The sequence below is a fragment of the Octodon degus genome, unplaced genomic scaffold (genome assembly GCF_000260255.1).
Source record: "Octodon degus isolate 3935 unplaced genomic scaffold, OctDeg1.0 scaffold00094, whole genome shotgun sequence".
NCBI lineage: Eukaryota > Metazoa > Chordata > Mammalia > Rodentia > Octodontidae > Octodon > Octodon degus.
Window position 1 is genome coordinate 5,137,380 of NW_004524670.1, and position 16,232 is coordinate 5,153,611.

At 34.9% G+C, this 16,232-nt stretch overlaps 1 protein-coding gene across 1 annotated transcript in view; it reads left to right on the forward strand.

The window, feature by feature from the left end:
- The window catches only part of Fsd1l (fibronectin type III and SPRY domain containing 1 like), a 103,763-nt gene that overhangs the window by 50,295 nt on the left and 37,236 nt on the right, over positions 1-16,232 (forward strand). Inside the window, exons 6-9 of the mRNA XM_023722940.1 lie at positions 1,932-1,954; positions 6,885-7,006; positions 13,136-13,345; positions 14,435-14,533. Of these exons, the coding sequence (XP_023578708.1) occupies positions 1,932-1,954; positions 6,885-7,006; positions 13,136-13,345; positions 14,435-14,533 (454 nt within the window). The remainder of the gene's footprint in view (positions 1-1,931; positions 1,955-6,884; positions 7,007-13,135; positions 13,346-14,434; positions 14,534-16,232) is intronic.

Sequence of the window (16,232 nt, forward strand, 5' to 3'; positions counted from 1 at the left end):
AAAAAAAAAAAAAAAAAAAAAAAAAAAAAGTAATGTGAATAGCAATTCAAGTACCTGATAAAATAATACTGGAGAATGTTAGTTGTATCAGTGGACAAGCTTCTTAATAATGGATTCAACATTAGTCAGCCTTTCTCACCTGGATTTGGTCAGCAGAGGGCTTCCTCAGGTCACAGGAAAAAAAAAGACATGAATTCTCTGTGGGCAAGCAGACTGTCAGAAAAAACAGTGTTCTGACACTGAGCTGTTCATTTTTATTTTCTCCTTGCAAACTCGTAATCAGATAAGTCATATCACTTACCAAGGAGAAACGAAAGAATGGAGATGGTATGAAAGTCATGCTAGCTTTCTCAGGCACAGAGAAAAATCTGCTCTTTCTCTCCCTTAACACATTACAGTCTTTGTTTTGTAATTCCACCTAAGATAGTTTTAAAAATTTATATAATCAGTTTTCTTCCCATTTTTTAAATCATTGGTTTCAAACTCATTTTGTGACTTAAGTCATATACAGTATAGATGCCGCAGAATTGGGTGGTTTGGTGTAGAATGTGGACCTTGGCAAGGGTTTTCAGAAACGTTAACTAATACAGTAGAAAAGAAGATGATTTGCATATAAGGTCACAAAGTTGATTAGTGATCATGCTGGAATGGTATAATGCACTGATTTTATAAATCTCAATTGTGCTGTATAAAATGGTACTTAGACAAAAATGTTTTAGGATCGGTATAAACATCATCAATAAAATGCACAGGGGCCGGGGAGATGGCTCAGTGGAATAAGCGCTTCCCTGGCAAGCACAAGGGCCTGAGTTCAATCCCTGGGTCCACAAAAAAAAATGCACAATGTTAAAACTGAATGAGACAATGAATAACCACTGAGACAACAATGTGCAATGTATTTATTATTGAAACTGTCCTACTGATTAATTTTAAAATTGTCTCATTGCTATTTGTTTCTCAATAAAATTATTAAAATTAAAAAAAACTGAATGAGAAAGGAGAAGCTGTGTTATATACAAGTAATTAACATCCAATTAAATTTAATAATTATTAAGTATAGCTATGTACTGCATGTCTTGCTAGGTTAGGAACTAGGGATGGATGTTTGGTAAAATAGCCATGTTCCACATTAGATTTGTTATTAAGTATGCTGTTTGTATGGGTGGAAACTTAGCAGGGCATATAAAAAAGAGCAATATATTTTGGATATGTTTCCATTGTTTTGTTTGACTGTGCAGCTTCAAGTGATTCTTTATCCTTTTCCTAAACTTGCACTTGCATTTGAGGAAGAGATAAAAATCTTTGTGTGTAACAGGCTAGGCGCCACTGCTAGAAGAACTGTATTGCTCTGGCCTCTGTCTGAATTTGTGCCATTGCAGCTTCATTTACTGGAGTAGAATTGTGGACCTGCAGTTCTATGTCAGCAGGAAAGCTCTCAGAATCTAAATTCCCTAGCCAATGAAGGCTATGAAGAAAATACCTGGAAAAAATCATTACGTAGGGAAAGAAATCTTTGAAGAAGAATTCTAGACTTGGGATGTACAAGAAACCATCAGGATACACATATAGATAGAAATTTGTGTCCTATTAAACAGATTGATCTAGCTGAAGAATGTTAGAATGAAAATAGAAGTATGTTTTTATAATCTTAAGGTAAGGAAAAACATTTATAATAACCTGGAATTAGTTTGAAATGTTAAATTTTCCTTCTTTCAAAAAATGATTGTATGTGGTCTGGATTTCTATAGTTCTAACATCACATTATGCAAGTTCATGTGAACTGTACACATTTCCTGTAATTTATATTTTGATGAATATGATCTAACCTTTTGCAAGGTTTATATTCTAACTTTTCTTGCATGTCACTGCCATTGAAACTTGCATGAAAAGCACTAACTACCTTCTTTCTCTTCTCCCTGAATTTCTCCAAGGCTGCCAGACAGATCAAGGATAGGTATGGTATAAAACCTACGTTTTTATTTAAGTATCATTTAAGTGAAGTCAGAAATGAAATTCAGAAATAGTTTTTTTATTAGAATATTTGTTGGATAAAGCAGAAACACCCAAATGGCCAAGTACAAAATAAATGTCCTCTGTTTAATTTCTGGAAATAATGAATTTAGAAGATTTTGCAGAATAAAAACATGTCTTAAGAACCTAGTGATGGACAATTATGTACTTGAAAAGAATTTCATTTCTGGTTTAAAAATATAGTTTTAGTTTTGTTAGAACAGATTCCAGTTAGTTATATGATTAGGAAGCTATTTTGAATACTTTCAAAGTACATATTCCTAGAGTTCATTTTTTGTTGTCCTTAAATGTAAATGTAAGCAGGTCTCATTTTGTGAGAAATGACAGTTTTAAGTAGTCCTCAAGAGCTGAGGCTCTCCTCTTTCACTACTTCTGTTTAACACTTTTGTATTCTCATTCTATCCTGTTCCTGGTGCCATGTCTTTCTAATGACACAACTCCTTAGTTTATGTTGTGTGAGAAGAAAAAGAAAATTATTGAAGATATTAGCTTAGAGGTTGCTTCTCATTGATAGATCCAGGATACAAAAGGGAGTTCGGTGCTAGCTGGAATGAATAGAGGAAGAGCTGCTGGTGATTCAGTTGTGTCAGTTTTGATCAAGTGACTAGCCACTGAACATTACCTGTAGTGAAATTGTTACTTGTTCTTTCAACTGAGGACCATGAGATTCTGAAAGACACAGCTCTTTAAACACTTCTCTAAGAACTGACTTATTCTTAGGTAATTCATGAAAATATTCATCATAGAGTCTGTGAAAACCAAAGTTGTGTGTATTGCAAATTTTAGCCGAAAATTCCAATTCTGGACTTCTCTCATGACTTTTTTTAGAAGCTAGGGTTGACACACTAGTCAAAGTATTATTTGCACAAGTACTAATTTTTCACTTTCATGTGTTTTATATAAGACAATAAAGTTGTGAATTGTTCTTAGAAGGTTTTTTTTTTTTTTTTTTTTTTCTTTTGCGGAACCCGGGATTGAACTCAGCCCCTTGCACTTGCCAGGGAAACAATTATTGCACTGAGCCATCTCCAGGGCCAACTTTATTTTTTGTTTATTTATTTTTTTCTTAGAAGTTTTGAGATATAGAAAGATGATTATTAAGAGTTTTTGTTCATTTTGTTTTATGTTCTGTTTTGTATTTTGTTTTTGTTTTATTTTGTTGAGACAGGGTCTCACTATGTAGCCTCAGTTGGCCTCAAACGTGTAGCATCCTCCTGTCTTAGCTTCTTGAATGCTGGGATTATAAACATTTGCCACCATGACTGGCTTGTTTTCTGCTTTTCTTTTTTTTGTGTTAGTTGGGGATTGAACTCAAGACCTTGCGCATGCTGGCCAAGCACTCTACCACTGAGCTATAGCCCAGGCCTTGTTTGTTTTTTAATAGACAGGGTCTTGCTATATTGCCCAGGCAAGCCCCAAACTCCTGCGCTCAAGCAATCTACCCACTCAGCTCCCAAGTACCTGGAACTGTATTTATATGTCCCTGTGCCCAGTGTGATTGTGAGAATTTGAGGATAAGATATATTGGTTATATGATGAATGGTTGCTGGCCATAATAGGTTTTGGATCAGGCAGATGTGGGTTGTGTGACTGAACATCCCATCTTTCCACCCTGGCTAAATTATTCTTCCTACTTAGTGCTATTCTTCTACATTTTACTCTGATGTTTTATCTTCTGAATTAAAAGTTGCTTCAAGCTTTGGGCTATCGGAAGAGCTTGTAAGAGACCTTGTACAATCTTCTTTCCTTCATTAAATAACCTTTATCATTTTGTGCTTCCCAGATCTAATCCTTACTCCTGACCTCTTTATCTGTATCCAGATTGGTCTGTCAGAATTTAATTTTATGACCAGCTCTTATGGTCTATTGAAGAACTGATCTTACCATGTCTTGTAAGCCAGCCTCTTGACTTGATTTCATCAGTATCCAGGTGATCCTCAGCGTTCCTTATTTTTTGCTAGAACCAAATTTCATTTTGTTTTGTTCTGTTTTGTTCAGACATACCATGATTTTTGTTGTTGTTTTGGTTGTTTCTTCTTTTTATTTTATCATTTTTGCCCTTTTTTTGGCAGCTCACAAAATACTTTTTTTGGATACCAGAAACACTGAAGAGTAGTTTAATTTTAAGAAGATTTTTATTCACCTTTTTAAATGTAGCTTTTAGGTTTTTTAGTGTCCAGGTTTTCCTGATGCAATTCTATCATTGCCTCTTCAAAAAAAATTTATTTTATTTTTTTTTATTTTTCAACAAATAATACACTGCATATATTCTTCTTAGTAAAAAAAATTTAAACATGTAGTCATAATAAAGTAGTTACTTTCACCAAGCCAAGAAAAGGGCTACATCTGAACAAGAAATCAAGTAAAAGATGAACATCTCTCTGAGAACTGTGTATTGTTTACCTTAGGCAAAGGGACAGCACAAGTGAAAAGGAAAACTAAAGACAGAAATGAGAAGGTAACAACATTGCTAGAGCTTGCCAGATTAGTGGTGTATGCTGCTGGGCACTTAGTAATAGTGACTAGTGAAGTAGACAGTGGGAATTCCTGGTTCTGGGAGAGAAAGGTCGTGAAAAAGAGAATCAAATTAGGAAGTTTGAGGAATTAAACATATTCATGTTTTACTATTGTATCATTGCAAAAACCAGGAGTAGAGAATGCTTGCGTCCAGCTGGTACTGTTAGAAATAAACTGGAAAATTCAAGGTGAATTAAAACATAATCAACCATGTGGGTCTGTTAGAGACTGATTTATGAATTTCAGATTTTTAGATAGTACTTTGAGGCAACATTGGCTAAATAGATTGTTTTAAATGAAAGTTCTGTTTTTTAAAAAGTTGATATTCTGGCCTGCCTTAGTTGATTAATATAAACTTGTAAGTTTTCACACAATAGAAATATTTTTTATACTTTGTTAAACTTTCCTAATATTCTTTTGGAAGACATTTTATTTATTTGTGTTCAAATTGATTAAATGAAGTTTTCTGGATACGTGGGGTTTATATTTTAAAAATAGTTTCACATGTTTTTCTTCACAATTTCTCATTAAACAATTAAACAGTTTTTCAGGCTTAGAAGAAACAAAGTAGGTTCATACCCATTCACTGATTCAGTGAAAATTTATGTATGTGAATACAGCTTTTTAAGAAATTTCAAACTAAAAGATACTCGAGGCTGTAAAAATCTACATGCATAAGACTTACTGCCCCTTGTTCATAACTTCTACTTGGTGTAAATTAAGATTTTATTATTTGAAATAAACAGCTTCATGTAATGTGTACAGTAAAGCTTTATTTTGTCACATACCAAGAAGTCAGTGTTAGGTTCCCTTTCCTGTAAATTGTATTTCTACATAAGCACTTTCTGTTTGATAAAACACTGTTTACTCATTGTTATCATTAAATAAAATGATTACTTTTTAAAAATGTATTTGGTATAGGGTCTCACTATACAGCTTGGACTATAGTGTAGTGACTGATAGTAGTGATCCCTCTGCTTTCAGCCTCCCCAACACTGGGATTACAGGAGTGTGTCATCTCCTGGTCTCAGTGGCACACTCGGGGCACCTATAGATGGGCCAACATGGAATGTGGTGCCAGAGATCAAACCCTGGTCCCTGTGCTTGCCTAAGTAGGCACTTAGTCCATTGAACTATCTTGCCAGCCCAAAATAATTACTTTCTTAGTTTTATTTATTTATTTACTTGTTTTTTTAATATATTTGGTTGTTAACAGGGTCTCATTATGCAGCCCGGACTCAGTGATCCTACTGTTTTCAGCCTCCCCAGAGCTTGCTTACTTAGTTTCAAAACAAAGTAAAATCATTTTTGTATATAGCAAGTTAGATATTTTCATCCCATTAATCTCAGGTTGGCAGATCCACTTCACTAGGACTGATACTCTTTTTGTCCCTCCAGTACCTATTTGCTTTCTCTCTGAAATTGGGTACTAGGAAGACATCATTCATGAATAGCATTTCTGTATCATTCTTTTACCAAAGATAATAAGGAACATTCTTTATGTTACTATGGAAATTTACTGTACTATGAAAAATTGAAATTTTAGATAAAATTATAAATTGATAGAATATTTCTTTTGGTCTCTGATTTTCATTGAAAACAGTCTCCACACATTTTTTGGTAAAGTAAGATCTGGTTTGTTTTTGTTTTTTCACTTTGCATCCATCTGGTAAAAATGTTTGAATTTCCATGGCATATCACTTCACAGGGCTATTTCTCATAGTACCTGTCAGTGTAATTCATGTTAATAGACAAGAGTGACATCTGCTAACATGTTTCCTGTTGCTCATGATTTCACGTCTCTCCCTTTTTATCAGTGGCCTCTCGCTGGTACCAGGTCCTTCTGCCTCTGTTCTGGTTCGGGCTATGTGGGGTAGCTGCGCCCGCAGTGGAGAATGCTTGCATTAGGCTGTGCATATTCCTTATTTGGTTGTGGAGAGGAAGGAGGCTGGCATCAGGAAGTCAGTGAGATGAGTGTACAGAGGTTCACATGAATGTGGATTTGGGGATGATTATTAATACTGAACATTTGTTTCTTGTGGCATTTGCAGATTTATTCAATTTTATAAAACTAGCTGTAGTTGCTAAAAATTACCTTAAATGTCTTTATTTTTTTTTATTTTATTTTATTTTTTTTTCAAAGTTTTATTGACAAACCTTAAATGTCTTTAAATGGCATTTAAGTTTATTTAATTTTCAAAAGACAAAGGAAAATTTTTGATAATTTTTGTTATAGTCTCTGACATTATTAGCATGAAATAATTTTTCTTTCCACTTTGTAAACTAAATATATTTTCCATTTTGTATTATAAACAGTATGTTTGTGCTTTCCGTAGAGTCACAATGGCATCAGCCTTTCGCCTTTCTTTGAGACCAAAGGTCAGTGACAACATGACTCATTTAATGGTGGATTTCTCTCAAGAAAGACAGATGCTGCAAACTTTAAAGTTTTTGCCAGGTAAAGCATGTATTATATGTACAGTTTTGAATAAAACCATTCTTCTTGTAAGGTTTTCTGTAATGAACTTCAGTATGTAAATATTTAGGAAGGTATGGTGTATTTGTTTTTCTTTCATTCAACTAAAGATTTGTTAAATTTGCTAGTTTTTATTTTTAGAGAATTATTTTGCTGGTCAAAAATTCCATTTTAAGATTCACATTAAGGTTTTTAATTTATTGCTTCTTCGACAGAGAGGAGCTATGGTTAATGGTAGGTATTGAGAGCAAATTTCTCAGATTTCATATTTACTGCTTGCTGTGTAATCTTGAACATCATACTTATTTTTCTACATTTTACGAATGTGGTGTTATTCTTTGAGGATAACTGATACTTTTAAGCCATTTGTAATAGTTTCTGGCACATACTTAACATGCAGTGACTGTTAGCTGTTATCATTACTGTTATTATTGTGGTTGTTTTAACTTCAGGTGGAACTTTATTTCCAGTAATAATATGTTAATCTTGGCTTATTGAGTGGTAGTCTAAGCCATTTGAAGTTAAGAACCAAAGCACTGCCCACAGGTGTGAAAAAGCCAACTAAGGACTTTTTGGGTTGGTGTTTTCCTTTTTTTGAGCATCAACTAGTGTTATTAATTTGACAGCTAAAACCTTTTGGACATGATACTTCAATAGATTGAGGGATCTCTTGAAAGTAATTTCACTTAATTTTTTTTTTCTGAGCTTACTTTTCACTAGGGAATATTTATCATAAACAATTCCTTCTCTGAGACCATACAATGTGATTGAAATACTAGATTAATAATACTCTAACATGGGCCAGCCAAATAGTGCAGCAGATTAAAGCACATGCAAGCAGGTGCAGGGGCCTGGAGTTTAGTCCCCGGGCCTGCTTTGCTGGCCCTGCCCCTGGGGCGTGCTGAGATGGCAATTGAGACTGGGCATGGTGGTGCGTGCCTTAATCCCAGCTCTTGGGAGGCTGTAAACAGGAGGATCACTAGGAATCTGATCTAGTAGTGAGACCCTGAACACCCTGTAGACCCTTCCCTAAAAATACAAAAATAATAATAATAGCACTCTTAACAGAACATAATAAAGATAACACAAGTGAAGTATTAACCTGTGATATGGATTAGAAATTCTTAGTGTTTATAGAAGGAAAAGATAAAAGAACTGTAGCTGTAGAGGAAGACGCTATGCAGAGTTCCAGATGGTCTCTGACTTATGGTAGTTTGACTTAAGATATTTTTACATTGCAATGATATAAAAACGATACACATTGAGGAGAAACCATATTTTGAATTTTTGTCTTTTCTCGAGCTGGTGATAACACATTAACATGTGCTTTTTTTTTTCTTTTTTGGCGGAACCAAGGATTGAACTCAGGCCCTTGCACTTGCCAGGCAAGCCATATGCTCTCGTTGTGCTGGCAGCAAGCCCACTGCTCCGGCTCAGTCAAGTGAGCAGGACTATGAGGAACCATTTCTGGACTGTGCTGTCCATGGGGTGGGCATAGGAACACATTTTTGACATAGTGTTGTCAACCTATGATGGGTTTAATATGATGGGCCCTATTGTAAGTTGAGGAGCACCAGTGCTATATTTTTATTCACAGGGCTCTAGTTAAGTATAAAGCTGACATTAAAAGGGGAAATAAACATTTTTCAACATTGTATTTAGAATACCTGGTAATACAAAATAGTTTGGTACTTAGAATGTCAAGGGCAAGAGCCTGGATTTTATTTTAATTTTGAGAGTTTGTGTATCAAAATTCTGTATACCAGGTAACTGGGGTTTTATATAAGTGGAATACACAAATGTTCACTTGGGGAGATAGAGATTTAAATTTCAGGTTAAGAATCATGTCTCAAAATGTGATGTTTCTTAAGAAAGACCTTTCTATAGAAAGGAAAGCAAAATATTTCCAGTCATATGTCTTCATTTAGCACCAATACGACTCTAAAACTTTAAAATTTCACCCTGTTCATACAATTATCAGATATAAACCACTTTTTATTAGTACATGTTTGTAGTACATACTGAGTACAGTGTAGCGAGTAGATAGAGGTACATAGTGTATCTTAATTCTTTTATTCCCCTTCCCCTAAATTCCCTCTCTGGCCCACCATCTCAAGATTCCCATCTGATTTACCAAAGATCTATCCTCTATCTCTCTACTTCTTATAATTTCCATCTCAGTGTAGGAGAAAGAAAAATTGCATCAGCATAGAGAATAGCTGTCCTTTGCTGCTTAGCCATACACATATTAAAGCTACATCATTATGGCTATTAGTTATTTTTAATATAAAAAATGTATGCACATAGGAAGAAAAAATAGTGCAAAAGACTATAAAAGAAAAAGTAGCTCTCTTTCTTGTGACAAACTTAGTTTACTTCCCTGGGAGCTATCACTATTCCCAGCACCTGTTTATTCTTCTATAGTCTGTGTTCATACAAGAATTGTCATACATATCAGAATTATGTAGCAGTTAATATTTGGCAAATCTCGGGCTGGTGAGATGGCTCAGTGGTCTAAAGCACCTACTTAGAACAAGCTTGGTAAAGCACAGGGACCGCGGTTCAATTCCCCAGCACCACATGCCAGCCAGCCCCGCCCCCTGGTGGGCTGAGCTGGCCACACACACACACACACACACACACACACACACATAAATAAATAAAATTTAAAAAAAAACATTAAAAAAATATTTGGCAAATCTGACCATCTAAGATGGTATTTTCTTTTGATTAAACCTAATATATAATGTACTGCTTTTAAAATAGAAACATTGATATGTACTGTTAAATAATTTGGTTTACCACTCAGCAGTAAGGAGAGATTTTTCCAGATTAAGGTGAGAAGTATGGATCTTGCTTCAATCTTCTGCATATGGCTAGCCATTGTTCCCAAAACCATGTAATAAAGAGACTGTCCATTCTGCAGCATGTGTTTTTGTTCCTTTCTCAATGACCGGAAAGCTGTATGTGTCTGGGATTGTTTCATCTTCCTTCCTATCTGACCCATTGTTTTCTTGTCTATTTTTGTGCTGGTATCATGCTGTTTGTATCATTGTTGCTTTATAATGTAATTTGAAGTCTGCGATTGTGATGCCTCTCACTTGGCTCATTACCCAGGATTGCTTTTGCTATTCTGGGTCTCTTTGAGTTTCAAATTAACTTTAAGATTACACTGTGTCTCTGAAGCATGCTATTAGTATTTTGATTTGGATTGCACGTAATCTGTATATCAATTTTTAAAAGTATGGTTATTTTGACCATATTGGTTCTTCCTATCCAAGAACAGGATATCTTTCCATTGTCTGATGTCCCCTTTGAGTCCCTTTTCCAGAGTAGTATAGTTTTTATTATAAAAGTCTTTCATGTCTTTAGGTTAATTGCTTAAGTATTAACATTCCTTGATACTGTTGTCAATGGTGGTGTTTTACTAATTTATGTTTCAGTGAGTTCCTCATCAGTGTACAGGAATGCCATGGATTCTTGTGTGTTAATTTTGTATCTTGCTGCATTGCTGAATTTGGTTATTCTAGGCTTTTTTTGGTAGACATTTTGGTAAAATTTTAGTAGAATCCTAAAAGGATCATGTCAACTATAAATAATAATAATTTGACCTCTTTGTTATGTGTATCCTTTTTTTTTTTTTTTTTCTTGACGGATTGTTCTGGCTAATGCTTCAACAGCTATATTGAAAAGAAATAGTGATAGTTGAAATCCTTGCCTTGTTCCAGATTTTAGAAGGAACACTTTCCGTTTTCCCCCATTTAATATGATACTGGCAGTAGGTTTGTCATAAGTGGCTTTTATCAAATTGATAAGCTCTCTCTATACCTGTTTTCTTCATTGTTTATAATGGGTTATTATGAGTGGATGCTGGATTTTGTCAAAGGCCTTCTTTGTATATATTGGGATAACCTTATGGTTTTGTCCTTGCTTCTATTTATGTAATATATTACATTTATTGATTTGCATTTATTGAGCCACCCTTGCATCCATAAGATGAAGCCTACTTGGCCATGACATATGATCTTTTTGATTTACTACATTGTCTGCCAGCATCTTGTTGAGAGTTTTGGCATCTATGTTCATTTTAACATAGATGGCTTATAGTGCTCTTTTTTGGTTAGATCCTTATCTGGTTTTGAAATCAGGGTAATGCTAGCTTCCAGCAATAGCACTAGCATTACTCTTTTGTTTGGAATTTCGGTAATGAGATTGATCAGTACTGGAGTTTAGATATTCGTGAGTTTTTTTTTGTAAAATTCAGCAGTAACTCCATCAGGTTCTGGGCTCTTCTTATTTGATAGGTTTGCTTTAATATCATCATTGCTTTAATTTCACTGCCTTTACTGGATCTTTCAGGGCTTTAAAATCTTATTTCAATTTGGTAATTCATATTTATTTGGGGATCTATCCATTTTTTGAATTCTCCAATTTATTGGCATGTAGGTTTGCAGAGTAGTTATTAAAAGTTTTCTTGATTTTTGACAGCATCCACTATGATTTCACCATTTTCATTTCTAATTGCATTGGCTTGGTTCTTTTCTCTCTTTTTTGTGGTGAGATTGACTAAGGGTCTTTCTTTCTTTCTTTCTTTCTTTCTTTCTTTCTTTCTTTCTTTCTTTCTTTCTTTCTTTCTTTCTTTTGTGGTGCTGGGGATAGAATTCAGGACCTTGTGCCTGCCAGGCAGGTGCTTATTCTACTGCGCTATCTCCCTGGCTCCTGACTAAGGGTTTTTCTGTTTTGCTTATTCTTTTGAAGAATCAACTCATTAGTTCATTGATTCTTGTATAGTTTTTATGGTCTCAATTTCATTAATTTCTGCTTTGATCTTTATAACTGTCTTTCTTATACTACCTTTGGGTTTGGATGGTTTCTGATTTTCTCAGACCTTTAGGTACACTAAGTTATTTATTTGTACTTTCTTTGATTTTGTAAAATGGGCATTCACAGCTATAAACTTCCCTCTTTGAACTGTGTTCTTGTGTCCACAAGTTCTGGTATGTTGTAAATACTGGCATAGTTTAGTTGTAGAAACTATCTTATTTTTCCCTTGATTTCTTCTAACATATTGATTATTTAAGAGTACATTGTTTAGTTTCCTTGCATTTGTATAAGTTCTGTGGGGTTTTTTGCCATTGATTTCTAGTTTCATATTGCTATAATTTGATAATATGTATGGCACATATTTTCACTTATTTTACATTGTTAACTATAGTTATTGTCTTATGCCATTGAACATCAGAAATTATTCCTTCTAACAATATTTTTATATATATACATATATAATATTTTATACAGTACATATACAATAGTATGTTATTGAATCTATTCCTTCTTCCCCATAAGAAGCTTTAGAATTTTTTTTTTATACTGGGGATCAAACTCAGGACCTTGTGCCTGGCAGGCAGGTGCTTAAACCGCTGAGCTATCTCCCCTGCCCCTAAATAAAAATTAATACTGAATTATTTTAATTATTACATTCAGAGCAATGTATTGTATGAATCATTACTGTTTAATTTATATTCCACCACTGTTTCATTTAACAGATTAAAACTATCACATGTTCAGAAGTAACAAATCATTTTTGATTATTTATCCCTAGCATGTTTAGGATTTACTTTTTGATATGATTTTAATAAACAAATACATTTATGAAAAAGCTTAGAAACAGATTTCTCATAATCTTGTAGTTAGAGGTACTTTTAACATAGTTATTTTGCCGTTATAGGGTACTCTTTCTTTTAAAAAGATTCATTTTTGAATAGTTCAAGAAGCAGGATGAACAAGCAAAGTTGGAGCTGGAGAGATAGCTCAGTGGTCTAAGCGCCTGCCTGGCAAGTGCAAGGATCTGGGTCTGATTCCCAGTACCGCTTGCCGTGTGGGCCTGGACACTGAGTGAAACTGGGCATGGTGGCGCATGTCTGTAATCACAGCCCTGGGAAGGCTGAGACAGGAAAATCACTACAAGTCTGAGTGAGACCCTCATGAATGAATGATTGAATGAATGAATGAACGAACGAACGAAAGAAAAGTTGGAATGGCAAACAAATATTTGCTTAGTGTTACAGTGAACGAGAATTGAGTCCCTCCTCTTCTGTTTTTCTTCTCCAGTTCCGAAAGCTCCTGAGATAGATCTAGTAGACTGTTTGGTGGCTGATAACTCTGTAACAGTAGCTTGGAGGATGCCCGAAGAAGATAATAAGATTGACCACTACATACTTGAATATAGGAAGACTAATTTTGATGGACTTCCACGTGTAAAGGATGAGCGATGTTGGGAGATAATTGATAACATTAAGGCTACTGAATATACTTTATCAGGTAAGTGGAGCATAGTAAGGAGTTTCATTTATGGGATGGAAATGTAATTATGGAAAATTTTTGTCACTTTAAGTTTGTAGCTAAACTATTTTAGATATTATGGTAGTGATTCTTAAAATATTTAAAAACCTGTTGTTTTAATCATTTAGGAACATTTGTGACCAGGTTTAACAATGATGTAAAAAAATATGAAGAAATGTTCTGGAAATGGTATTTCAGAATAAGATTTAATTTTTACCTTTATTTTTAGATGTAGAAAAAATTAAATTTTAGCTATAGTCAATATTTTATCATGTTTCACTGGTACCATAAATGCTGTTTTAGGATTACCTTCGTGTTAATATGTGAGCTGATTTGGTTAGCAATTTTTGTGTTGGCCTTTTGAAAGCCTTTTAAGAATTTCAGTACAATGAGGACTTCATATAGTTCAGATGGCCAAGTATTGCTTAAAATCTTCAGTGCTTGTTCTGCGTAGCAGTACCAATTAGCAGCACCTTTATTGAGTACTACTGTTTGCCAGAGGCTGGGCTTACATGCATTGCATATAGTATACTTCATCTAACCAGAGCACTCGATCCCATTTAACCTTTGCCATTATGTAGTTGGTTTTATCATTTCTATATTGCAGATAGAAAACTAAGGGTCAATCAAGAGGTTGAAGATGTAACTATTTTTAGATCAAGATTTCAATATAAACCTAACTTCAGTTTTTTTATTAATTTCTGTGATTCATTTCCTGCTGCATTTTTTATAGAAAAGCTAATGTTCTTTAGAATGTCTTTTTTCTAGAAATTGGTTATGTTATTGTAAATTGAGACTTTCTATCTTTGAATGGAACATTACTTTCAATGAGACCCCGAAAAGGATACCTTTTAGTATGAGAATTGATAAATTATAGAAATTATTTATTTTAAAGAAATAATAGGTAAGTCATGATTGCTCTTAAGTATCCTTTTATCATAAATTCGTATCTTTCATAAATAAGCAGGTGAATCCAGGAGGAAAAAGCTGTCCACTTGGCGATTCATACTTACACTTTCATCTTCCTTTAAAAGCCTTTCTGTGACTGAATGCTGTTTTGTTTTGCAGGTTTAAAATTTGATTCCAAGTATATGAATTTCCGAGTGCGAGCTTGTAACAAAGCTGTGGCTGGAGAATGTTCTGACCCAGTGACGCTGGAGACCAAAGGTGAGATCAGTGACTGTTTGCACAGCACAAAGCAAAACTGCACATCGGAGCTTATCAAGACATCGTGATGGGCAGCATTTCATGTGAGGCTGAATTCCTTCCCCACCTCCTCTACCAGTCCCAGCGTATTCTGGATTTTTCAACAGTAGGAATTATAAGGCAGGGAAAATAGAACTATAGTAGTAGTTTTCATGTGTGTTCCTTTATGATTGTATTTGTATGGGTAAGATAGTAGTGGTATATTTTCTGCTGAGTGCTTAGTTTATGAATTTTAGTCTAGTATAAATATGTAAGTATTGGTGAGATTGTAAGTCAGTAGTAAGGAAGTACATGTTCAGTATAATTTTTTCTCTTTCTGAATCTATTGTAATTATTACTGTCTATCTAGTTTATGAATATCGGCATGATACTCTCACAACTCATTTGATCATTAAGAACATTTTCAGAGAGCAGTAGACTAGATACTTTTAACATCCATACTGCAGGGGGCCTGTGTATTAGCGCAGTTGTTTAAGGGACTGCTTAAAGCAATCAGGATGCAGTGGTTCGATCCGCAGATCCTCAAGCAAGACCTGCCCTAAAAGCATCTTGAGCCAGCCAAAAAAAGAAAAAAAAAATCCATACTGCAGATGAAGAAAGTAAAGTTCAAACGTGTTAGGTGACTTGCCTACAAAATCTAGCTTGGAAAGGAGTAAAAGTCTGTTTCTGTATCATCTCTTATTCTGGGCCTGGAACTGTGCTTTTTCTAATCTCTTGAGAGAAATGTGGATTTAGTGAAAACTCTTGAAGAACATTTGAACCCAGAAGGTTCTGTTGATGTTCAGAGGTGGAAGGTCATAATGTTAGGTGTCTTCCCACTTGTGAGATGGTTACCGCCTGGGTTTCCGTCCAGCATCAGACTCTGCAGGTTGCCATAGGCTCTCAGCAGTGGCAGCATTCCTGATCTGTAGTGCATTTAGCCTTTAAACAGGTTTAGATGCCAGAAATTTGATAATTCTCAGTAGGATACAAAAATATACCAAAATCAAATAAAATATGAAAAATATTGTAAATTTTCTATTACTTTTTACTAACCCTTTATATTTAATGAGCAAATGTGTGGTGAATTGTAAATTTCTATACAAATTTCACAAATTGAAGAAAATGAGTAACTGGCAGTGGTTTCCTTGAAGCTGAGTTGGCTGTTCCTGGTGGCAGTGTGTGACTCTTAATAGTCAAACTGCTGAACTTGGGGTTGGTACAAAGACAGTAAGCTAATTCTAGTTCTTTTGAGCATTTTTCACCCAATAAACATCTTAGGGTGGGACTAGACTGAAACACAACCCTCAGATCCACTAAACAGTCTTCTGATCTGCAGAGAATCCCAGGGTAAAATTCATCTCTTAGCTGTCTATGGATTGTAGATTCTTCTGGGAATGTGTAGCATTGGCATAGCTATTAATGAGAAAAAAATGGGCTGGGGAGATAGCTCAGTAGAAAAAGTGCTTGCCTGGCAGGATTCTGAGTTTGATCCCTGATACCACCAAAAAAGAGAGGAGGAAAGGAGGGAGGGAGGGGGAGAGAGAGAGAGATAGAGAAAGAGAGGGAAGAGAGAGAGAGAGAGGGAGAGAGAGAGAGAGAGAGAGAGAGAGAGAGAGAGAGAGAGATGGAGATCGAGATTTGTAAGGAGGGCTGCCCAAATAGCTCAGTGGACTAACAT